Genomic DNA, 24,611 nt, shown 5'->3' on the forward strand with positions numbered 1-24,611 from the left:
AATTGTAGGAGAAAAGTGAGTTTTGTGTGGATGTTTGAACAAATACAAAGATATTTATAGAGTTTTTGGATAAATTTTGAGTTAAATAATTTTTTTAATTATTTTAGCCATTGGATTTAAATTTGGGCTGCTAGATCCTTTTCTTTTACGTTAAATTTTATTCTATTTGATCTCAGCCGTTGGTTTCAATAAATATATAAATATAAAACAAAAAAAAAATTGAATGTAGGTCATTGGTTGAACTAACGGCATGTTGATCTCAGCAGTTGGCTCATTGGCGTAAGTGGCCGACATGCCCACGTGGGTGTGCCCATGCTAGTCTTTGCCTTGGTGTGTCGCCTGCGTGTGCGTGTCTTTTGGGGTCGTCTGGCGCTCAAGCACTGAGTTTCACTTGCGCTGGTGGGGCCCACACCATTTTCTAAGCTAAATCCTGGTCGGTTTTTGGCTTTTTTTTAGGTTTTAGGTTTGCGGCCCAAATTAGAACTTGAGTTGGAATGGATTGGGGGGAATAGAAGGGAAATCATAGGTTTTAGGCCATGGGTTGGAGTTGGCCTTATAGAAACTACCAAAAACAGAAAAAGCTTCATTTAATAATTGGAACGATACGGAGATGATTACCATGGCCTTTGTGCAAGGATGATACGCATAAATTGAGAGATGATTCAAAATTTAAGCCACTTAGTATATGCTTCAGTGGTATTTTCTTTTTACTTGTAAATGAGTGGTCATATGTTTAATTCTTGACAAAGGCGAATTTGAACCAAATTATTATGGCTAGCCCACTGTTAGGCTTATCCAACTTCTTCACCCCGTAGGGTATATAATATCGTATGTATTGAAATAAGCTTCATTATTTCTATTTCTTTTGGAAATAATTAATAACTAAAAGTTCTCAATGACAATATGCAATTATGAAGACGATAATTTGGTGTTATGACAAGGGAAATAAAAACAAACAAACAAAACAAAAACCAAATACCAAACAAACAAACAAAACAAAAACCAAATACCAAACGCCTCCAAAACGGATGGATCAGTAAGGTACTACCGACAATTATAAGTAATAATCGGTATGATAACTCCGACTCTTCCCCGAGAAGATCGGTAGTTACAGACCGATGGTTTCCTATTCCTTTTTTTAAAGAGCATAAAGGGGAAATGTGCGTTGGACTGATATCAATATGCTTGATTACTCAGCCCCCTAATTGTTTTTGAGGTTGAGAAACTTTAATATATGACGTTTTTGTGAAAGTTCAAATAAATATATACAAATGTTGAAGACTTAGAAATCTTGAAGAGCTAATATATATATATATATATATTTGGGATCCAGGTGTAGTTCGTGCTGGAGGTTTCAGTATCTCTGGTGTGGGTTCTTCTCCAGTAGGACCTTCCCCTAGTGGAATGGGGTGGTCTCAGCTGATGAGTGATGACCTCAATTAAAAGCAGTCTCAATCTTTACAAAAAAATAAAAAAATGAGACTTCCAAAAGCTACATGTTTGCATGTTACTTTTTGTGTGTTAAGACTCAATGGTGCTTCTCACGTATTTTCGAAACCCCACAAACATATCAACTCAATCTCTAGAGCTTTATATAAAATCATGGGTGGTCAAGGTTAAAACTAAGCATACACAATAATACCGACTACCAAAAACAAGTTTTCTTAGACATGAAGTTGTGTATTTCTACACTGTCTGTTGTTCTTGTTCTGTTGGAGCTGTTCGTGATCGATGTTGTATCTGTGACTAAGTTACCTATAACGGCAGCTCTCAACGTAAAAAAGCCTCGGGCCAAAGCTGTTCGTGCCGAGGATCTTCTATCTTTTGATCACTATGTTAAAACATGCCCGCAAGCTGAGGGAATCATTCAGCAGAAAGTCGGAGATTGGACTCAAAAGGATTTCACTTTGGCTGCTAGCATCATTCGCTTGCATTTCCACGACTGCGTTGTGAGAGTAAGCATGCATTCACGTTAACTTTACTTGCGGTTAATAGAACAAAGGCTTAGCATATCAGTAAATGACATGTATCATATGATCGTAAATGAACATTGCACTGCAGGGCTGCGACGCATCGATTCTGCTTAACCATCGAGACAGCGAGAGGAGGGCATTTGCTAGCAGGACGCTTAGAGGTTTTGAAGTAATCGACGATATCAAGGCTGAGCTTGAGAGACAGTGTCCTAAAACCGTCTCATGTGCTGACATTCTCACCGCTGCAACTAGAGATGCCACAATCATAGCTGGAGGTCCATTTTGGGAAGTCCCCTTTGGGCGCAAAGATGGTAAATTTTCAATCCTCAAGGAAGCTGACAGTGTTCCTCAGGGATACGAGAACATCACTCAATTGATCGATTTTTTCCACACGCGCGGCTTGAACATGCTTGATCTGGTCACCCTCTCCGGGGCACACACCATTGGCAGAAGTTCTTGCTACGCCTTCAATCACAGGCTCTCAAATTTCAATGGAACAAGAAAGCCCGACCCTTCGCTTAACTCCATGTACTTAAATAATTTCTTGAAGAAGAAATGCAAAAACGACTTGGACTTGGTTTATCTCGACGCCATAACTCCAAAGACATTCGATACAATGTACTACTCGAATCTTCACAAGAAGTTGGGATTGCTGTCAACTGATCAGCTGCTCAATTCGGACGAGAGAACCGGTCCTTTTGTTGCTGCATTGGCGTCCCAGCCGGGTCTTTTCGAGAGCCAGTTTTCGGTGTCAATGGTGAAGCTTGGAAATGTGCAAGTTCTAACAAGAAGCAATGAAGGAGAAATCCGAGTGAACTGCAATTTTGTCAATGCTAAAAAATGAAGTCGAGGACATGATTATGTTTTCTCTAATTTTCCATTTTACCGGTTTGAGAATCTAATTGCATTTTAATAAGTTTGAGCTTGGATTTGTGTTTCTGATGATTTTATTGTATTATGATAAATTTACAATATGTTTATATAAGTTATGATCATAAGTGTTATTTCTGACATAGATTTCAAAAGAAAAGCACAAACAAAAGTGATAAAATTAAAACAAAAAAGAGGAGATTAATGTTCTTGAACATACAATATCAGTATATGTTCTTAACCAATTAGCATGATTTTTTCGTAACGTAACTTTACATGGTGCGATATTGTACAATGAATGATAATATACTATAAATTTGTGAGTCTGGTCATGTTGTTGCTTTTGCTCATATTGTGTGGGAAAGTTTATAAAAGACTTGATAAAAGCTAGACATTTTTTCTTTAAAATTAAAGGGTAGAAATTTGTGCTAATATGGAAGAGTAATGTCATTCAAACTATGTTTTTATACCACATTTTCATATCATCTTAAGTGACATTTGATGTGAACAGTCACATCATTTAAATTAATCAGATTTTCAAATTTAGTTCATTATTTAATAAACTAATAATTATAAAAAACTAGATAATTAAATTATGATTATGGTATACGAGAAGTCTTTCTCCTTCTTTTCCTTGGGTTCTGCAAATTTTTCAAATGATGTGGATGTCCACATCAGATGCCACTTAAGGTGGTATGAAAATATGATATAAAATGTGACATTCCACATCACTTAGGGCAGTGATCCTTATATGTATATTCCCATCCCTACCTAGCACGAGGCATTTTGGGAGCTCACTGGCTTCGGGTTCCGTAGGAATTCCGAAGTTAAGCGAGAAGGGGGCTAGAGCAATCCCATGATGGGTGACCCACTGGGAAGTTGCTCGTGAGTTCCCAAAAACAAAACTGTGAAGGCGTGATCGGAGCCCAAAGTGGACAATATCGTGCTACGGTGGTGGAGTGTGCCCGGGAAATGGTCTGCCCCGGGCCGAGATGTGACATAAAAACATAGTATAAATAACATTACTCAATATGGAAAGATATTGTACCAACATGGCAAACTTATCACTCATAAAATGGTAATGCAATTAAAATCAATACGTGAAGCTGATAATTCTTTGAGTAAAAATTTGAAAGAACATATGTCATTTAACTATGATCAGAAATAGGCTTAAATACTTTTTAACTATTTTAGACTCTACTGAAAATTAATCTTACTTTTCGGAGCGTGAGATCTCAGACTTGGAAAGTATAAAAAGCCAATACGTGCATCCAACTATCCACGTCATCATTCACTTTCTTCTTTGCCGACAGCCACCCAAAGCCCAATTAAAAAAAAAAACTAGGATTTGTATTATTAAAATTTATTTTAATTCCAAAAAAAAAAAAAAAAAAAAAAAAAAAAACTATTTTTAAGTCAATTATTGTCGTAAGGCAATCCAAACAAATCAACAAAAAGCAAGAAAACAGAGAGTGAGAGTGATCGGAATTGGGAGAAAATGGCGAGGAAGGCGGTGCTGATAGGATGCAACTACCCAGGAACAAAGGCGGAGCTCAAAGGCTGCATAAACGACGTCAAGCGAATGTACAGCTGCCTCGTCGACCGCTACGGCTTCTCCGAGGACGACATCCAAGTCCTGATCGACACCGACGACTCCTACACTCAGCCCACCGGAAAAAACATCCGCCGGGCCATCACCAACCTCATCCGATCCGCCGACTCCGGCGACGTCCTCTTTGTCCACTACAGCGGCCATGGGACCCGCCTTCCCGCCGAGACCGGCGATGATGATGATACGGGATACGATGAGTGCGTCGTCCCCACTGACATGAACCTCATCACTGGTTTGACTCCGTTTCTCTTATCTTTTCTGCTCAATTTTGATTTTTGAGCTTTGGGTTTTATTGGAGTTATTGTTGTCACGATTGCTTTGATCTGTTTGGAAAATTGACGGAATTGATCGTTTTGCGAATTTCAATTGCTGAACTGATCAAAATTAAACATCGACGACATATTGATCAAACATTGACTGACATATCAATCAAGCATTGACGATATATCCATCAAATGCTCAAAAGGATTTGTAAAGTGATCATTTCAGCCAATTTCCTTTGTTTTAATCTCTCGTGAACAAAATCGGTGGATTATAAATTGAATTTGATCGTATTTTAGAAAAAGTTGAGATCTTGCTTGATGATCCAAAAAAATTTGGATCAACTGAATCCGTTTGGTTGGAATTCTGGATATATAGTCTTTTGGTTCTTGATCCGCTTTTCTGCTTTTACATTGCGTGTAAGCATAAAGTTAAGTCATTTCTATCTAGTGTTCTCTCTAATATAAATATGGGGAAATGGATCTCTCCGGATCTCTTCCTCCTAATCCACCAAATCAAGGATTCGTGCAGATGAAATTTGATCCAACGGTTGCAGTTTTTATATCTTTTAAAGTGGGCCTTTGTTTGTAGCCGTTAGATCAAATTTCAGCGGCACAAATTTCCTAATTTGGTGGGGTAGGAGGAAGGCATGAGGAGAGGATCCCTTTCCTAAATATGCTGAACACCGAAAATATAGGAGTAGATTCTCGCCCCTCCTATTCTCCTCGCCCCCTCTCTCTCCTTCTCTCACACTTTCCTCTTTTGTCTTTCTCTCTCTTTAAAGATGTTGACGTGGGGAGGGGAGGGAGATTAGGAGGGAGAGAATCTGACTCCATAAATATAAGCGGAGTGTTGTGTTTCAAAAATGTGTTAATATGATATGGTCATATTTGTATAAGATTGCTTTGTTTGTTTTCGGGTTGATATTACAACTGTTTTTGGACGGTACTTGTAACAGATGATGACTTCAGGGGGTTTGTGGACCAGCTGCCAGCAGGTTGCAGGCTGACAATTGTATCCGATTCGTGCCACAGCGGTGGGCTCATTGATGAAGCGATAGAACAAATAGGAGAGAGCACCAAGGGGCAAGAGCGCGAGCACAAGTCCGGCTCCGGCAGTGGCAGTTTTGGTGGATTCAAGAACTTTCTCAAGGCCAGGGCGGGAGATGCACTGGAGTCTCGTGGGATCCACATGCCATCTGCATTGCGCCGCGGTCAACATAATGAAGAAGAAGAAGAAGAGACGGAAGACAGAGAGATCGAAACTGAAGATGGGGACAGGGTCTATGTCAAAGGCAAGTCTCTACCACTCTCTACTCTCATAGAGATACTCAAGCAAAAAACAGGTAAGGACGACATTGATGTTGGGCAGCTGAGGCCAACACTTTTTGATGTTTTCGGAGAGGATGCCAGCCCTAAGGTGAAGAAGTTCATGAAGGTGATCATAAATAAACTCCAAAGCCACGAGGGCGGAGGCAGTGGGTTACTGGGGAAGATTGGAAGCTTGGCTCAAGGGTTTCTTGAACAAAAGCTTCAAGACAACGATGAGTACGCAAAGCCTGCCTTAGAGACGGAAGTGGGCAGCAAGGAAGAGGTTTATGCTGGAGCAAATCATCGCGGCTTTCCTGATGGCGGGATTCTCATAAGCGGTTGCCAGACAGACCAAACGTCTGCAGATGCCACTCCTCCAGGAAATGCAGCTGAATCTTATGGAGCTCTTAGTAATGCAATTCAGAAGATACTCTCAGAGCAAGACGGTGAAATTTCTAACCAAGAGCTTGTTCTTAAGGCGAGGGAGACTCTGAAGAGACAGGGTTTCGCTCAGCGACCTGGCCTCTATTGCCATGACCATCACGTCGATGCTCCTTTCGTTTGCTGATCTTAAAGCGTGTGTGTGTGTGTGTGTGTCTATATATATATATATACATATATATATATATATATATATATATGAGTGAGGTACTTTGTGCTGTGCAATATGTATAGCTATTGTGATAAATAACTATGAGTGGGTTACTTTGTGCTGTGCATGTGGATAAGACTTGCATAGAATTGTGGTTCACCGTTATGTGACATCTCAGTCTAATATTTGCATTGCCGCCACATGGAGAAAAACTTGTACCTAGCAATGCATTATAAAATTGGGATGCCACAGTGACGAGGAACCAATTACATGCAAGTCACTCTGATATTTTCGCAGGTTTTATTGGATTTTCCATTTTATCCACTTGATTTTTAATGAATTTGTTCTGGTTTTTTTTTTTTTTGACAGTTTTTCTATTTCATCTAAGCAATATTTGCATGTCATAAATTGTATTGAACAAAAAAGGGAATTTCTATTTCCTCTACCATTTGAATAACTGTATGGTAGTGATACAAATTGATTCTAGCAAAACTAATGACCAAAGACGGCCTACTACTCTAACCTCCAATGCCGTAAAACGTCATCGGCGATGTACAAAATAAATAAGGCAAAAAAAAAAAAAAAAGAGCAATGGAGGTTGAGGAACAAATACAATCAAAATCAACGACTGCACGGTTCCGTTACAATGTGCAGAAAAATTATCTTCGTTTTTCTATTTCTTGGGTATTCGGCTTCTGCCTTCGTTCTGGAACTATTCCAAGATTATCACGGCATAGAGGAGCAACTCCGCAAAATTTACAACCAGACTCTACCGCGTCATCTCAATCGTCGATTTCTTGAACCCATGCAAAATCTGTAACATAATCAGAGAAGCCTCTGTCAAATGAACTTCTAAAGGGAACGAATGAGTTCATATCGCTAGTCATTGACGAGTTTTGCTTGCATGAGAAATTGTCTTAGTAAATGCTCATCGTTAAAAGAGTTTGAATTGGAGCGTCGTTGAAATTTCTTATTGGTCAAGGGCACTAAGCAGAGGACAAAAAGAAATTAACAAGAGAAATGGAGTGACCTTGAAGTACGGATTCCACTGCTGCATTTGGGACTGATAGACCAACGATTCTGCGGTTATCCGTCGTGGTTTCTATACGCACAACACGTAGCCGCTTGTGGCTTTGCCGTTGCTGGAGAAATTGTCACAGGAGTTATCGGTAGTTAGAAATGCTTATTTGTACTTTCACTAAATATAAGCTATTCGGGAAAAATTCAGTGCAAACTTTAAGAGATGCAGTCTGTACTTTATTCAATTTACGTCACTGAGATCACCAAGTCAAATTAACTAGCAGATCAAAACAAGTTACCTGCTTCGAAAGAGCCTTCTCAATAGTGCCCCAGACAGGAAGAATGAGGCCACCTAATACATTTACTTCCTGCAGTCTTCTGCCAACAGTACAGAAGTTGCCAAGCTTACAATTGCGTCCGTGCATGCACTGCAAAGTAAAGGTGAAGTCACAAGATTATTACAATCAGCAAACGATATGTATAAACAGCTAGGAAATTTTCAACTAATCGGTTTGGAATGTGAGCTGCTAAATACATAACTAGCAGATATGAGTTGTTATCTGATACGGAAACAATATCCAAGTCTTCATGAAAGAAATAATGAGTCAGACGTGCTTTGTATGTTTTTTAAAGGTTAAATTGACCATTAAGGTAAACATAATATACATGACGATTTGATAAAATCGGTGCCTTTTTTTAACATTCTTGATTGATCAATAGTTGATTTGAATGCATACGAAATACAGATTTTCACCATCACGTTATAGAAAACAGCAACAAAGTTGATTAATAACAGTACAGAACTATTTGCACCAAAAATAATACAGCCATTTTGAATTAAGTTCATCAAGTATCTACACCTGTTTGGACGAAACTTCATATTCATCTTCCCAACCACTGCGAGCCTTATCCACCGTTGATGTTTTTCTGTATTTGCTTTTTAGCTCTGACAGAGGCATTTCTCTGGATAGGGGAAAAGTAGTAGGTGAAAGTGAAATATATGTCTTTTAGAACAAGATGAATGAAGCACATAAAGCATAAATTTGGTACCTCACTGACTCTCCAACTGCAGGACGGACTATCTTATACAATCCAGAAGTAGAACTGAAACATATTTAGGGTAAAACAATGAAACTAGAAAACGAAACAGCAAGATTCACTAATTGAAGTACAATAACTATGAAGGGAAGGTACATTATAATAATGATGAAGACAAGCTCAAAAGGGAAAAAAGTAATAAAACATGTATATATATATAATTATATATATATTTCACTCAAGCAAATATGGGTGGAACAATCCAAGTTTGAAACCAAAAAATACGCATAACAAACTTCAGATGCAGACCTCTCAAAGGCTAATATGACATGACGTCTCCCCAACCATTCCCTCCTAGATTCATAGAACCCATCATTGGCAGAACCAAGTCCATCCTTTTGTTTCTCTTCAAGCATGGCACTCGCAGACTACCAAGGATAAACATAGTTTAGTATGGTGAATTGACATAGTGATAAGCCACCACTCAACTAGTCACTTGAAAAACAAAGGTACCTCCCACGTAACCCCACGATCCAGGGTAAATGTAAAAAGCACCGTCGATGCTCCAGACATTTGATCAACATACACAGTCTGCAAGAAATTGGAAGTCAACATAAATATAATATCTAAAGCAAACAACCAACAATTAATTAATTAAGCAAAGCTTGACCTTTGGAGTTCCTTGAAGCTCTATAACATTGGCTTTCATATCAACAATCCCAGAGTCAAGATTCCCTTCAATGCGTGCATTATGGACAATAAGATCCAAAATGCTAACGAAACACTCAAACAGCCTGTGTATTGCAATGATGTCAGCATATGAAACCCCGCTCTAACTGCTATAAGGAAACTATATTTTAATTGGAATGTCAATCACAGACCTATTCTGTATATCGGGCGGTACTCCTAAAATCCGATTGAGGAAACGTCCAACATCATGCATATCTGATTCAATTATACGGCCAGTGAGCCTTCCATGATCTTTCCCATGAGCTACATCATAAGAAGTAGAAGTCACCATCAAGAAAATAAAATATAGTTAAAAGAAAATTCTCTGTGACATTCTATCACGTAAAACAAAATTTTTAAATCAATTAACTGCACAAACAAAGTATAATACACGCCGCAATAGCTCAAAAATTATTACCATCCCTAATTATTCCTACTAAAACAAGAGCAGCTTTAGCCCTGTCAATAAAATCTTGGATTGTTTCCGGTTTTTCTGATGAACATCCTGGCGGTACAACAGGCAGAGAATCCTGAAAATTGAATTCTAGTTAATTTTCCATCACAATTTAATTTTGACTTATTAATAAATTATGGAGCGATATTATTTTTCAGAAGAAGTTCATACAAACCTGCTCCATGATTCCTCTATACATCAACATCAGGGCCTTCTTTCCATAAGCACTATCATAGTTATAGGCACTCAATGATGGCCCTGCCCTGCAATACATCAGACCAAATAATGAGATAAGCAAATCACTCACAGGATGGAGAATAAAATTACAACACATATTCCTTATACTACAATAGTAACAACTACCAAATGTACATATAGATGAAATTCAAGTAACCTGCGGTCACCCTGTGTTAGTGCTCCTAGAGATTCTAATCTCTTTGCTACAATGGATGCAAATCGACGCTCTCCACCAAGGTTAGTAAAGAGAAGCCTGCAAAAGAAATAATGGAGTAAACCACATCAACTTGAAAAAACAACCAACCATGCATGATCCTCGTATCCATGATCACATTCATTAAATAACTAATTAGTAATCATACTGATCAGAAAACGATAAATGAATAAATAGAAAATTTTATCATGTAATCTTAATTTTATTGACTCCCAAGAGACAAAACTCATCTGGTCGTAAAGCCACCCCTTGAGTTGGTTTGACCATAGATTCAACCAAAACCACTCTTATATCAGCTTGAGGATTCACTAAGTAAGGATATTTGGTTTCACTAAAAAACTAATGAAGGATATCTGGACCTGATAGACCAAAGTGTACTGGCACAGTGGACAAGCCCTTGCTTCTATAAGTAAGAAGAAACAAGTCAAGACTAATATAGCTACCAGCCTACCAGCATAACACCGGTGACCCAAATAAAAGAAACAATGTATACATGTAGTGTCTATCTACCTGTATTCAGGAGCGGAGGCTTGATTTGACCTGTGAGTTCTTCCAAACTGTTGAATCGCTCGATCAGCACTCCAAGGAAGTTCCAGAGTAAGATGCACCCTTCGTCTCTGTTATTAAATTAGAATGCAAGGAATGAGGGGAGCAACTGTTCAGAAGATGAGCTCTATAAAATATAGGCATACCTGATTTGTAGCTCTTCTATCTGCCTGCAAAGACACGCCAGCAGATCCAGCTTCAGAAATGATGGCAACCAACTTCTTGCCTTCCATGAAAAGCTGCTTCTCATGCATGTTTACCATCTCCATGGAAATTTCCTTCCTAAACCGAAATACAGTTTAGCCAGTTTAAACTTAGTTCAAATAAGTAAGAGAGTGAAAAAATACCATAACTTACGTGTTCCGTGCCTGATAGGTAACACCTTTTCCACCAGATGCCCTCACAAGCATACCTCTCCTTCCAGTCATTTCTGCTACATTATCAGGGCCTCCAAGCTGACACCCACGCCAAAAGAAAAATAAGAAAAAAAAATTCTGCTTCACAAACATAAAAAGTTGCAGTATACCGTCGAGAGTTGTGGAATATGAACATTAGTTTAGAATCTGGAATATAGCAGACGGTCTTGGCAAAGTGACTGTTAGATGGGATCAAGCAAGTTCTTTGTATACACAGAACAAGAGACTGATTGTCAAGTAGAGACTGAAAATGGAAATAAAAAACAATGCTACCCTTGGATCAATGGCCTCTTTTGTCTACCATCTTTTTTTACTGGTACCCTTTACCCACCTATACTGTGTCTTTGAATTAAGAATTACATGTATATACATCGTCACACCTGCTCATGCAGACCGGAATATTTTCATATTAAGTGTAAGAAACCTACATAGTATTGTTATAAACAATTAAATATGCAGAATGGGAATTAGCATTTCCTTTGGATCAGTATGACACAAGCAACCCAGTATGAATGGCAGGACCAGTACAATAAAAAAAGAATGGTACAACTTGGTGTGAACAACCAAAAGTGTAAAACCATTCAGGGGTTCTCTATTATGGAGCAAGTTTAAAAAGTGATCTAAAAGCACCATTAGTAAAGGAATCATACAGGCCCTTAAGATTAAAAGGGGTAAATTTATTATTTTTTTCAAAGAGTCAGCTTTTTCCAGTAGGACTTTGACTAAGCTCATGGATATTGTTTCACCTATCCATTTCCTACCATGGTCAACCATTGGGGTTTTCTTAAAAAGCAAAGCTGGTGTGGGATCCAATTTTTGAACCGTAACTAGACGGACTCAGAGGTTAGAAAAAATAAACCTATCAAAAGTTGAGAACTGGATTTAATTCTGAGTACCCTCTCCATTATGCCTACATAACTTGTGTCACTGTTATGAAGACTGAAGAGTAAGATATTCTTCATGTCTCAGTTGACAGAATCCTCGCCTTCTCTCTTTGTAGTGGCAAGAAATCAGTCCTGGAAAAGAGCGGAGGTGCTCTTTCCCTTTGGTACAAAGGAGAGCACAAGAGAAGAGGTTTTTTTTGGACCCAAATTTGTTAGTAACTTCCAACGATTGGGAGTTGGACAAGATAGCTCATTTCTTTGATATCCTTTATGATGTCAATTTCTAGGAAACATTATGCCACAGACATACTCCACAGATTTACAATTAGAGATGGTGGTTGTGCTATAGATAAACTTATGACCAAAACTTTCCTTTCAACAAGTATGTTCAAACTTATGTATGAAAAATACTTAATATAATATAGCATCTACTGCACGTTATAAGAAAAGACTTGTTCAGTTTGGACTTTGCACCTAACTCAAGTATTTCAGAATCTAACAATTTCACAAAATGAGGATAGAATTAGACTACAGCATGGCATAACAGCCTACAATAACTAACAAATCATGGGCAAGCTTTTTCAGTTGGATTTTAGGGAAAAAGAGGACAAGCATGGATGTTCTACAAAGGTGGATGCAAAATTTAGCAATGAACATGTGATTTAGTATTTTCAAAACTACATGAGAGAGAGAGAGAGAGAGAGAGAGAGAGAGAGAGCATTGCCACTACCTGATCAATGATATCATCCAAAGGATTGTTCGGAAGATCCAAAGAACGAACTATCTCCAATATGTTTAACTTACGAGCCAAAGCTTCTTCATACCTAAAAGGTTATGAAAATTGCATTGATGTGGTTAAAAAATTACAATAAGACAGTGAATATCAACACGTCATGAAAAATAAGTTATTAAACATGAAACTCTCGTGAGGAAAAAGAATCAAATTAAACTAACATCTTTGTAAGTACAGCTATATACTCTTGTCTTCTTTTCAAAAATTCCTCTGTTTTTTCCTTGCATGAATGACATGACCAATCTACTGATACTTCATCTGTCACAGGTGGGATAAGACATGCAGCATGGACCAGTTGGCCACAACAGGAACAATGAAGCAGTTTCTTTCTTTCCTGCAGCAAGTATCTAATGGATAAGTAACATATTGCAAAAGCAACCATCTTAACATGCCAAATGGAATTACCTCCTCAGATTGGCAAATTTCACATATTTGAAACTCGTCGTCAGATTCAGTAGATTCCTGAGCAGAATCAGCTGCATTAATCAAACAATGCTTGAGAACAAGAAAAGGTACTAAAGTAGTTGCATCATTTCTCAACTACATAAGATACAACCGGTTGTAATTGATGTGCCCTAAAAGGAAAAGATGTTGAATAAACATATAGGAACAGGTTAAGCTGAAAACTTCGGTAGGTGCACTCTGCAAACAGGCTAAAAGTGATGCACCAATAAGAACCATAGAAACATTTCCTTCAAGGTGATTGAGAATCCAAACAAAACATGCTTGTGGCTTTTTTGAAGAACAAGTAGTTACCAAAAAAAAATAATATTAAGGGCCCAAATACAAGCGTTAGAGTCTTAGAGATAAGCCAGTTTCTAGAAACTCACTTTCAGAATCTTCATCACTTGCAGGTTTCCATTTTGCAACTTTCCTCACTCTCCCTTTCATTGATACACCAGGAGTTGCTGAGTGCCTCTTCCGCTGCAGCTCCTTCACATTATCTTCTCCTAATATAACTTTAGAAAGTAAATTGGTAGTGACATTAAAATAAATGATTGCAAACGATAGTAAATCACATACATACCTTCGAGAGGTTCAGGCTTTTCAGGCAAAGGATAATTTTCCTCAACAAATTTCAGTAAAAGTTCTCGAGGTCCGGAAATAAAATCATCAAGTTCAAGACCCTGCTTAAGCATGGAAACACAAAATAAATAAAGACGTACAAATAAAAAACCAAGTACAATAGAAATAACCAATTGGCTCACATATTTGGTCACAGCTTCCTCAGTTCGTGCCTCTCCAGTACTCTGAAGGCCAATAACCACACACTTGCCATCCATCAATGCTTGCTTAGCCAGTCTTACAGCAGCTGGCACCTTAGCTGACATGCACATATGTCTAAAGAAACGCTGCAAGATATGCACAAAACCAAGGACAACAAAAAAGTTATTAAAAAAAATCTGAAAATGTATTTGAAAAGTTAAGAAAACCGTAAAATGTTAAAAGAAACATCCAGGAACAGAGACTGTTGAATACCTGATGGCTAGCCCAATATAGTCGCCACACTTGACTAGAAATTGGCTTTTCATTAGTGAGAAATTGAGATGCTGTCAGTATATCCTGTCGCAGCTCTGTCCAAAATTCTGCTGCTTTTTTGTACATGTCCTAAAAAGACAACAAAGTAACATAAAAGAATAAAAATCTTTGCTTATAATTAAAATATCAAGTAATCAAAGATAAAAATATGCCCCTCAACATAAGAGTTACAAATAAGAGATGAGTATGTTAAACCATCATTTCAGCTTCTAGCGGTGCTTCAACAACTTCAAACTCTGCCCCTTTGTAGCTAAGAGTTCGACATACATACATCCCCCTGAAATATCAAAACACACACATTTTTAGATCATAAATGATGGCATTTTGACATGGGCGTGGAGGACTTGCATATCAGTTATTATGTGTGTGTGTGTGTGTATCAAATATGGACAGATGAGATGCACACTATGTGATCCATATATGGTTTAAGAGCTGAAACATAAGTCCTCAAATTGAGTCCCCATTTAGATCCTTATTACATCATCTTTGCTCCTAATGTAAACTTTACACGTAATTATTCTCAGCCTTTTTACCTTGCTTTCATATCCATGGCAACAAGTTCGAGTGCTCCAACACCTCCCTTCTCAATAGCACCTACACACACACTGGTGTTAGAAAAAATATTCTACTTTCTGTAAGAAAGTAAAAGTTTATATTAATATGACAAACAAATGTATAGGTAGTCCGTGAAAAACCCACCTAGAAATTCACGGAAATCAGCAAAAGATGTTCCATGCCCCCAAAGACCAAGCCGTACCATGTAACCCAAATTTCGTGGTTCAGATGCACCAGTTGCTGAGCAATAAATAACACGAGCTTCAGGAAGCTTAGCCTGTGACAATACAAAGAAAAACATTATGAGTTAATGCAGTCACTTAATAGTTAATACTATTCTGGCCCTTTTACTGCAAAAATTTATTTACTATTGTACAGAGGAACCATCGCTATTGCAGTCAGGCATAATTGCATAATGTGTCAGAAGAGGAGTTGTATCAGACTTTATAAAGTAAAATACAAAATGGGGACTCTGCCAAGTCAAATATCTTAAATATGCCAATTATTTATTAAATCACCCAAAACCGAAATTACTGATCTAAACCTTGAATATAAAAAAAATAAACAATAGGCAATATTTGTGCTTTCAAATTCTGATAGGATAAACCTGAATTTCAAGAACTGCTTCACCAGTACGTGTTGGCTGACTTCCAGATTCAGGCACCAGATTTTTGGCCTTGTGGCACTACAATGAAGCCATTGACCTTTAGAATGAAAAGCAGAACATATTGACACCATGGAACATTTCATTCCATCAATTAAAGCATAGGTTAAAAGTCATTGGAAAAACATTTAAAACAAAAATATACTACCTCATCAAATATGATTAGACCATTAAATCCTGGTCCACACCACTGCACAAGCTGCCCCATACGTGAACGACCTTTCTCAGAGGATGCAATGAGGCTGCTGTATGTCAGAAAAATAACGCCCTCCTTGACGCCAACAGACTTTGAATCAAGTTTGGAATAAGGCAGCTTGTTCAAGGCGTGTACTGCAATCAAGATTATATCTATTGTGATATTGTTCAGAAGCATAGAGCCTCTCATGATGGAAGAAAGGCTTAATTCCAATTGGAGATTTATGAAATTCAAAAAATCAGTAACCTGTAGCTAAATCTAATCAGAGTCCTGAAGCCCTACCCTATCTGAAAATTTAATTTTTTTGAACTCTCATCCTTTTCTATGTTTGGCACGCGATGTCATCTCATGCCACAACCTTTTACCAAACAATGTAATATAATAAGTACAACCAAATGCAAGCCTAATCACAGAGTTTCCAATTATAAGTAAAGAAAAGGTAACAATCCTTCAATTTTTGAATAAAAACAATCAGATATTCTTTTCTAGAATAAGGAAATCCATGATTTAAAGCATAGTTTCAGTAAGATTCTACAGAATTACTATCACCAATTACTTGCCAGTTGCCAGTACAACTTTTGCCAACTGCATCAGTACCATCTTTACCTAGCAGTTCTAAACCTCTTTCCACTATAAAACCATCCTCACAGAATTTTCAAATGTCAATAAGCTTGAATCAAATTATAACACCACAAAACAAAACCATTAACCACAGCAACACACTGGGCAGAAACTTCATGTACTACACAGATGAGGAAGAAATTTATGATGCAATTTTATAAGAATGATTTTCACAATTCGTCCCAGTATACAAAATTGTACTTCTAAATACAAAAACAGAATTAGACCAAGCATGTTTAGAAAAGCACACACATAAACACAAACAAGAAAACACTAGACCAAGCATATTTACCTTCAATGCAAGTTGCACCTACATCATCTAAGTCTCTTCTTGCATCAAATTTCAAGTCTGAACCAACAGAAACCCACCTGTTTTAGAATCAACGCAGAGAGGATAAAAGCATTAAACAAAGAGTTGAAAAGCATAGTTCCGGCCTAGGAACACATTCAGTATTGCAATTCCAACCAACAAAACAAAAGGCAGTTACGGATTGCTTTTAAAACAATATCAACGTAAAGAAAAATATTGAAACTCCCACGAGTGAGATTCTTTGATAAAGAAACCCACGCAGTTGAATTTTCTCTCCAATCCACAGAGCAAAACTTTGTACGAACAGGTCATGTTTTAAGTGTGGTACTTTTTGTTGTTACTGAACAGACAGTACCTAGTATGAATTTTTTTTTTTTGTCAACATTGAGTATTCAGTGTTTCTAAAAATGAGCCTTGAGGCGTACCTAGGCAGCCTTCGAGGCAGGGTGGTGAGGAATACGCCTCTGCCCAGCGGCAGTAGGCTTAAACTCGCCTAGGCGTGGTCGAGGCATGCCTAGGTGCCTGAGGCGTCAGCTGGGGTTTTTATTTTTATTTTTAACGTTAGGGTTTCTCGCCCACAGTGAAGAAATTTTATATTTGATTGTTGATTATTCTTCTATAATGTTTGATTTCAACTGTATATGTTTGATTTCGACTCTATTGTTGATTATATATTATATATATATATATATATTAATAACTTTAAGTTATCCATGAAATGCCTTGGCTTCGCCTTCTCCTTTTAAAACATTGTGTGTATTTACTTCTGCTGCTAGTGTTTTAACTTCCCACATGTACCATGTATTAAAAAGACATTTCTATAAGTGATTTTCATATGTAACTGGCAATGGGTAATTGACTGACAGTAACAGTTACAATTATAACTAGCAATAACTCCAATTGATGGGAGTTTTCCATATCATCCTTTTTGGTCCATGGGGGCACTGTTTTATCCTTTTATGCAAATGACTCTTAAAAGCCGCCCACAAACTGCAACCAAAAACTTACACTGCTTTCTTCATCCCACGGTGCCAATTCTCCCATATTAACCCTGCTATTGTTCGACCTTTCCCCACACCAGCTCCATCCCCAACAAAGAATCCTGCCCTCTCACCACTTGGAAGATGCTGCAGGTGTCTCTGTCAAGGAAGCAAACACAACTTTACAATGGAGCAGACAATTGACAAGTAATAAAGAGTGGCAAGAACAGGACAGCAACCTGACAAGCATAGACCAATGTCTCAATCTGTAAACATGACAAAGCCTTTTTATTTTCCAAATCATCCTTGATTTTCAGATCATAAGTGGGCTCAGGTGGCTGCACAGCAGACAAGGACGATGTTTCCACAACAGGATCTGGATGAGGAGGGCCAATGGATAGTTTTGGAGGGCGCTACACAAAAGCAACATAAAATGTATCTCAGATGCCGGTTCCAGTGGTTTAAATAACAAGTAAAGACACTGACATTGTCAAAAAGAAAGAAAACTCCAAAATCGAACTTGTAACCATGAAGCCTTAGCAGTTATGAACGTAAATTACATAGTACTTGTAGATGAAAAACAAAAAACTCACATAGTCCGTAAATGTTTCTCCTGCCATGCCACCTTCATCCTCTTCTCGCTCCACTTCGATGGCAACCTGACATGTCAGAAGCAGCAGTAAAAGTATCAGCCTACATGTATCTGGCAATAGCATTTTCAAAGATAACGTTCTACAAGAGTGCCCAATTTTTAACTGTCGTAGAATATCCAAAGCCACCACCAAGCATGAATTTGCTTTGCAGACTTAATATACATGCTCCTCACTGACAGACAATCTCATAAATGGACACCAAGGAGTGCAGCATCATAATGCTACAGTCATGATCCTATATAAATCATAATCGGTCTGAAAGATATGCAGCTTTTGGTGATTATAATTAAGCTTTGCTTAGTTCTGTAAACAAGTTATACTTTACTGGATAACTTTAATAGAATTCAAAGATTTAATATTTGAGTCCCTAGGCTTTGCAAGTTTTTTTTTTTTTTTTTTTTTTTTTTTTTTAACAAACGATATTATCTACACTAAGGGGGTGAGGAGTGGGCTAAGCCTCACAATGGGCTAATAGTAATGTGGTTTAAATTCGCCTTTGGCGAGAAGAAAACCTAAGATCTCTCCCTTAACAGTGAAGAGGAATAACATTAGACCGTAGTACTAAGTGGCTTTGTAAGTTTGAATGCTGCAGTTTCTGACCTGAAATAGTGTTCTTTAACTTAAGTGACCTGGTAGAAGTTTATCCCCCCGATCCCACCCAATAAGTTTCCCTTTTGTGCAATTAAATTACTTTAAACTCCAACGGCAACCAAACATGCAGGAAAGGTGGAGGTTTTGAGCACATACGTGGACAGTTAACTATTGTTAGTGATCCATCAGCCAGTCACTTCGGAATCAAAGTATAACAAAAAAAGAACACCGTCCCCAAATACAAGTCCCCTAGTTGAAACCTCCAATAAATACTAGCTAGAAACCGAAATCATCATCGAGGGAAGTAACGGGACCACACAAAAGTGAAACTTTCTAACATACATTGGTCGGAGTCTCTCACAAAAATAATTAGTATTCGCTCCCAAGTCCTAAGCCTTTTACTTGTTATAACTATCAAGAAACCATATCTATAAAGGAGTATGGTAACAAAGCAAAGTATTTCTAGCACTCATACTATTAGCATTAACACATTTCAAATTCATACTTCCACATTCCCGAAAACTCTCAGCAACCAAACAATTACCTCATTGACCTCCTCAGGTGGAGGCGGCAGGGGCAGACGGGGCGGGAAGAACTGCTGGAGCTTTGACACATCGACGGCGAGGTCAACTTGGCACTGAGGGCACCGGAACCTCGCGAGGCCATGAGGCACGTTGAGGATGGCCTTGCAGTTGGCGCAGGGGATCTGGATCTTCGAAGGATCAACGCCGTGAGGTGCAACATGGGGCGGTGGAGGCGGCAGTGGAGGAGGAGTGCGGGCCTTGTTGGGCCCAGGGTGGGCCTGGGCATGGGCCTGGGCTCGGGTCATGAGCTCGGGCGGCAGCATCTGGGGCAATTGGCAGTCGTCGCAGGCGAATTCGGTGACCCCCGCGTCCAAAGTCAGGATCTTGGCGCAGCCGGCGCAGCGGACCTGCACTCCGCCTGGGGTTCCGGCGGTCTGCGATTGCAGTGGGACCGGCGGAGGTTGATGCTGCTGCATCATGGTGGATCAGTATCTCCGCCCTCCTCCTCCTCCTCCTCCCTTTGCTCTCAAACGGCTCAATTGTTCAGGAAACGGTTTGGATTGGATTGAGAGAGAAGGAAGTTAAGGCGCGAAGAGAGGGTTTGGGAGTTTCGGGGTTTCCCACTTTCTTTCTGTCTCTGCGTTTTTTGCCTCGGTGGACTGTAATTATGGAGACCAAAGCGACGATTGAGATTTCGTTCTATCTCGCTCTTGTCTCAGCCTGGCACGTGCATTAGCACGTGACCTTCCCATTTTCGTTTCTCTTTCACCAAGCACGCTAATAACTTGTAACTCGAGCGGCTAAAAACTTTTATTCTAAACTCAATTGAACAAATTTGGACAGAGGAGGAACAAAACAACTTATTACTATGATAAACCATTGTTGAAAAAAAGGTCATCTACAAACTCCATTAATTTTGACAGCCAAGTATCACTTAATATTACAATTTAATGGTATTCATCTTCACTTATAAGTGAAAGGTTTTATATTCAATTATCGACAAAGGTGAATTTGACCCACATTATTGTTAGCACATTCTGAGACTTAGTCCACTCTCACACCCATTTAGTGTAACTAAGGGGGTGTAGTTAATTTGGATTTTAGATGATTTTAATGAACTTTTTAAAGTGACCGATTTTAAAGAATTTTAATATATTTTACAATTTCATATGGATTTTGACGTATTATTATGAATTTCTATTATAAATTTTTATGGACTTTCTCTTTCTCATTTGAATTGTGATTTCTTTACGAAAAATAATTTTAACTAACCAAAACAAGTAGTGCTTCTTAAATCAAATGTCTCAAAATTAGCCACTTTTCCTCAACAATTGATTAGTTCATAATGTATTGTTCAGTATAAGTACATCTACCAATATAAATAGGCTTTGGAAGATGCTTGCACCCTTACACTAACATGATTACACGAAAAAGAACAGAAAACTTGAATTGACAATAAGATTCTTAGTAGTAATTTTCAAGAGTTCAATTAACATGGTAAAAAAATAACACCTTCAGATAGAACGCATAATCATTACAAGAACTGCTAGTAACCATTAACACTTCCTATCAAAGCATTACAAGAAATACTATTACACAATCTAAAATAAAGGAAATAAAAATTCAAAAAATTCAAGTTTGCAACTGGGACAGTGACAGATGAACATGAAAGAAAATCAGGTTGGTAGATTCTACGTATGGAAGAAAATGGAGAGTGAGAAAGAAAGATCGAGTTGCAGAATGGAGGGAGAGAAAGAAAGAGCGAGGGGGTTGAAAAGAAATTCTAGAGGTGGAGGTAGGATTTTGTTATGCTTATAATCCCTTCTCAAATCCTACAAAATCTCTTATTGAAAGAAACCCTTCAAAACCTATGAATTTTTTAATACCTATAGATTTGCATGGACTCTATAAAAATCCTTTAAAATCCTAGTTGACTACACCATGATTCTAAAGTCTTTTAAAATTCTTTAAAATCCTCATTTGACTATACCCCTAATATCATTTGTTCAAAAAAAAAAAAAAAGTATAGCAGTGAAAACATAAAAAATTTCCCAAAGCATCTCTAGTTTCTGTTTTTTTTTTTTTTTTTTTTTTTTTCTGAAAGAGTACGATCTTTATTACGAAACAGAGATCACATACATACTAAGGATAGCGTGCATTAAAAGGCCTTGGAATAAAAAAACATCCATCACAACAAGAAAGCTATCCTCACATGCCAATACTGAAAAACCAATCCAAATTACAAACTTTCATCAAGCAAAACACCTCTAAGAAAATCAGGGGGATCTTCAAACCACAAGAATTGTTGAATACCTCCAACTCCAACCCGAGCCATTACCACCCCGCTGCACATAATTCAAACGCACCTGAGGAAAAAGACTAATAAGAATCTCAGGTCATTAATGATAGGCCCTAGAACTGAGCAATCCTCCTCCTGCCTCTGCATGGCAGCCAAAACCATTACTCGCGTCACCCTCAAACACCATCCTTGCACCCACAGGACAAAACGATTGAGCCAACATCAGAGCTTGTCGAGCAGCAAAGAGCTCCGCATGGAACGCAGAACCCGTGGGACCAATCAAACCCGCACCTGCAGCGACAAATATTCCCTGATGGTCTCGAATTATGACACCGAATTCCCCCTCGAACTTTGCTGGATCTAAGCTCCGTCGAAGTTGCACTTCACCCAACCAACATCCGGTTTCTGCCATCGTTGCGGTGGAGTAGTGGACTTTGACGAGCTTCTTTTATGCCACTGTTGATAATCACGCAACCAACCGTCAGCTTCAAGCACCAGGTCCTTCGCCCTTACCTGCTTACCATTCCAAAGCACATCGTTTCGATTCTTCCATAACCGCCATAGAGTCATCAAACAAAGATCGAATACCATCGAGGAGGATTGCATCGCAACAGAGGTTATCCAAGAAATAAATCGAGTGTGGTTGCTATCGTCGACCCTAATCCCCAGACCTCCAAACCAAACGGTCTTTGCCAAGCTACTGTCCCTTAATACATGCTCGGTTGATTCACTATTGCCTCCGCAAATACTGCACACATTCTCCACAGCCACCATTCGCCTAGCAAGATTAGCATGCGTGGGTAAACCATTCATGCATGCTCTCCAGGCACAAATCCTAACTTTCCCTGGCACACAGGCATTCCAAATCTTCCTTAACACTTTACTACGTCCATCATTAGACATTGAGTCGGACCCATTAGCCCCCATTCCTATGACAGACATCAGAGCCTTAGCCACATGATACGCACTTTGGACTGTGAACTTCCCGTTCCTTTCAAAATGCCAGATTCTACGATCTAGGGATGAACGGAAACTCAACGGAATACTCAAAATAAGATCCGCTTCCTCTTGAGAAAACAAAGCTCTTACCCGAGCCACATGCCATTGCGGCAAACCTGTAACAAACAGGCTATCCACCGTAGCCTCCACATTTCAATCAGCCAGCGGATGACTCAACACACAAAAAAAAGTATCCCTAGGAAGCCAGTTATCTTGCCAAATCTTAATAGAGGACCCATCCCCCACCTGCCAACGACAGCATTTAAAGATCACATTTTTTAGCCTCCACGATACTCTTTCATACATACGAACTATTAGTCTTAACGCAAGCACATAGAAAGTCATCATTTGGAAAATAACGAGCTTGAAACACCCTAAACGCCAATGTTTCAAGTTGTTGAAGAAAACGCCAAGTCTGTTTAGCCAAAAGGGCAAGATTGAAAGCATAAAGATCTCTAAATCCCAGCCCTCACTCATGTTTAAACTTACACAGTTGGCGCCAATTAAGCCAATGAATCTTTCTCTTACCCGGATCTCCACTCCACCAAAACTTGGCAATCATTACATTTAGTTCTTCACAAAATGACTTTGGAAGAAGAAAACATTGCATGGAATACATTGGCAACGCTTGTGCCACAGTTTTGACCAGCAATTCACGGCCTGCACTGCTCAACAGCCGACCACGCCAACTTTGCAGTTTTTTCCAAAGTTGGTCTTTCCCAAATGAGAAGGTCTCTTTCTTTGATTTTGTGACAAGCACAAGTAATCCAAGATATTTGTCATGAAATGCCACACGCCTCATACCAAGGCAATCGGCCAGGAGCTGCTGATCATATTGCATGAGATTATTACTGAACGAGATGCAACTCTTCTCCAAATTCACCGCTTGTCCTGAAGCGGCTTCATACACATTCAACACATGCTTAATACTCAAGCACTTATTCAACGTACCCCTCGCAAACAAGAAGCTATCATCTGCAAAAAAACAAATGATGGATGCTTGGGGCACTACATCCCACTTTGATACCCTGTAAAGCACCTAAGGATTCAACCTTAGTGAGTAAAGCCGAAAGACCCTCGGCGCACATGACAAATAGATACGGCGATAGAGGATCGCCTTCCCTAACACCCCTTCCTAGCTGAACACACCCCACTGGTTCACCATTTAACTTAAGGGAATATGTCACAGTAGTTACACATAACATAACCATTCGAACCCAACTCAGTGAAAATCCCAGCCGAGTCATGATGGCCTCCAAAAAATGCCACTCCAACCAGTCGTAGGCCTTACTAACATCCAGCTTTAATGCAATAAAACCATTCATCCCCGAGGATCTTTTATGCATATAGTGGGCAACTTCCGCTGCCACCAAATAATTATCTAAAATCAACCTCAGGAATAAACGCACTCTGAGTGGGAGAAATTATAAGAGGAAGAACAGACTTCAAACGATTTGTTAACACCTTCGCCATAATTTTATAAATTACATTGCATAAACTGATAGGTCGCAACTGAGACATCTTCATAACTTCTTTCACTTTAGGAATCAAAGTGACATGAATGTAATTGATCTTGCGTAGTATTTGACTAGATAGCACCATTTCACAAATTCCTCTACATACATCCGACCCTACAATTCCCTAATGCTTTTGGTAAAACCCTGGAGTCATGCCATCAGGCCCCAGAGCCTTAGTAGGGTGCATTTGAAACACCGCACACTTTACTTCATC

General features: G+C 38.8%; 4 protein-coding genes and 1 non-coding gene across 6 annotated transcripts; 3 read left to right on the top strand and 2 right to left on the bottom strand.

Moving 5' to 3' along the window:
- The first annotated feature begins 574 nt into the window (after positions 1-574).
- Positions 575-672, top strand: LOC137727168 (U6 spliceosomal RNA). Its single transcript, XR_011067739.1, has one exon. It is a non-coding gene; the product is annotated as a U6 spliceosomal RNA (small nuclear RNA).
- A 998-nt stretch (positions 673-1,670) lies between these two features.
- On the top strand, positions 1,671-2,862 carry LOC137724421 (peroxidase 7-like). Its single transcript, XM_068463162.1, has 2 exons — positions 1,671-1,955; positions 2,062-2,862. The coding sequence occupies exons 1-2, from the start codon at positions 1,671-1,673 to the stop codon at positions 2,815-2,817; spliced, it is 1,041 nt and encodes a 346-aa protein (XP_068319263.1). The 3' UTR covers positions 2,818-2,862.
- Positions 2,863-4,269: 1,407 nt separating this feature from the next.
- On the top strand, positions 4,270-6,977 carry LOC137725188 (metacaspase-4-like). Its single transcript, XM_068463787.1, has 2 exons — positions 4,270-4,687; positions 5,675-6,977. The coding sequence occupies exons 1-2, from the start codon at positions 4,342-4,344 to the stop codon at positions 6,592-6,594; spliced, it is 1,266 nt and encodes a 421-aa protein (XP_068319888.1). The 5' UTR covers positions 4,270-4,341; the 3' UTR covers positions 6,595-6,977.
- A 13-nt stretch (positions 6,978-6,990) lies between these two features.
- On the bottom strand, positions 6,991-20,241 carry LOC137725187 (protein FORGETTER 1-like). Of its 2 annotated transcripts, none has more exons than XM_068463786.1 (32): positions 19,603-20,241; positions 18,408-18,473; positions 18,054-18,227; positions 17,843-17,973; positions 16,817-16,893; positions 15,856-16,037; positions 15,651-15,728; positions 15,188-15,320; positions 15,022-15,082; positions 14,684-14,765; positions 14,429-14,557; positions 14,158-14,301; positions 13,977-14,076; positions 13,780-13,893; positions 13,355-13,425; positions 13,111-13,283; positions 12,887-12,980; positions 11,214-11,311; positions 11,003-11,138; positions 10,821-10,927; positions 10,254-10,349; positions 10,035-10,122; positions 9,824-9,935; positions 9,558-9,669; positions 9,347-9,470; positions 9,190-9,267; positions 8,986-9,104; positions 8,689-8,742; positions 8,499-8,601; positions 7,938-8,066; positions 7,649-7,760; positions 6,991-7,432 (listed from the first exon to the last, which is right to left on the bottom strand). In XM_068463786.1, exons 1-32 carry the CDS (start codon positions 20,059-20,061, stop codon positions 7,401-7,403), a joined length of 3,768 nt encoding a protein of 1,255 aa, XP_068319887.1. In that variant the 5' UTR covers positions 20,062-20,241; the 3' UTR covers positions 6,991-7,400. The 2 variants fall into 2 exon arrangements, with proteins under 2 accessions (XP_068319887.1, XP_068319886.1); XM_068463785.1 differs by having other exon boundaries at positions 13,780-13,899.
- Positions 20,242-21,981: 1,740 nt separating this feature from the next.
- Positions 21,982-22,808, bottom strand: LOC137724672 (uncharacterized). Its single transcript, XM_068463409.1, has 2 exons — positions 22,361-22,808; positions 21,982-22,241 (listed from the first exon to the last, which is right to left on the bottom strand). The coding sequence occupies exons 1-2, from the start codon at positions 22,806-22,808 to the stop codon at positions 21,982-21,984; spliced, it is 708 nt and encodes a 235-aa protein (XP_068319510.1).
- Between the last annotated feature and the right edge of the window lie 1,803 nt (positions 22,809-24,611).

The sequence above is a fragment of the Pyrus communis genome, chromosome 2 (genome assembly GCF_963583255.1).
Source record: "Pyrus communis chromosome 2, drPyrComm1.1, whole genome shotgun sequence".
Classification (NCBI taxonomy): domain Eukaryota; kingdom Viridiplantae; phylum Streptophyta; class Magnoliopsida; order Rosales; family Rosaceae; genus Pyrus; species Pyrus communis.

Coding starts and splice junctions, on each gene's coding strand:
- LOC137725188 (XM_068463787.1), top strand. CDS start 4,342: ATGGCGAGGAAGGCGGTGCTGATAGGATGCAACTACCCAGGAACAAAG. Junction 4,688..5,674: donor TGACATGAACCTCATCACTG/GTTTGACTCCGT, acceptor TACTTGTAACAG/ATGATGACTTCAGGGGGTTT.
- LOC137724421 (XM_068463162.1), top strand. CDS start 1,671: ATGAAGTTGTGTATTTCTACACTGTCTGTTGTTCTTGTTCTGTTGGAG. Junction 1,956..2,061: donor TCCACGACTGCGTTGTGAGA/GTAAGCATGCAT, acceptor ATTGCACTGCAG/GGCTGCGACGCATCGATTCT.
- LOC137724672 (XM_068463409.1), bottom strand. CDS start 22,808: ATGGGGGCTAATGGGTCCGACTCAATGTCTAATGATGGACGTAGTAAA. Junction 22,242..22,360: donor CCTGGTGCTTGAAGCTGACG/GTTGGTTGCGTG, acceptor GACGGAGCTTAG/ATCCAGCAAAGTTCGAGGGG.
- LOC137725187 (XM_068463785.1), bottom strand. CDS start 20,061: ATGATGCAGCAGCATCAACCTCCGCCGGTCCCACTGCAATCGCAGACC. Junction 10,350..10,820: donor GCCTCCGCTCCTGAATACAG/GTAGATAGACAC, acceptor TTTCTTTTGCAG/GCTTCTCTTTACTAACCTTG. Junction 7,761..7,937: donor AGAAGGCTCTTTCGAAGCAG/GTAACTTGTTTT, acceptor CAATTTCTCCAG/CAACGGCAAAGCCACAAGCG.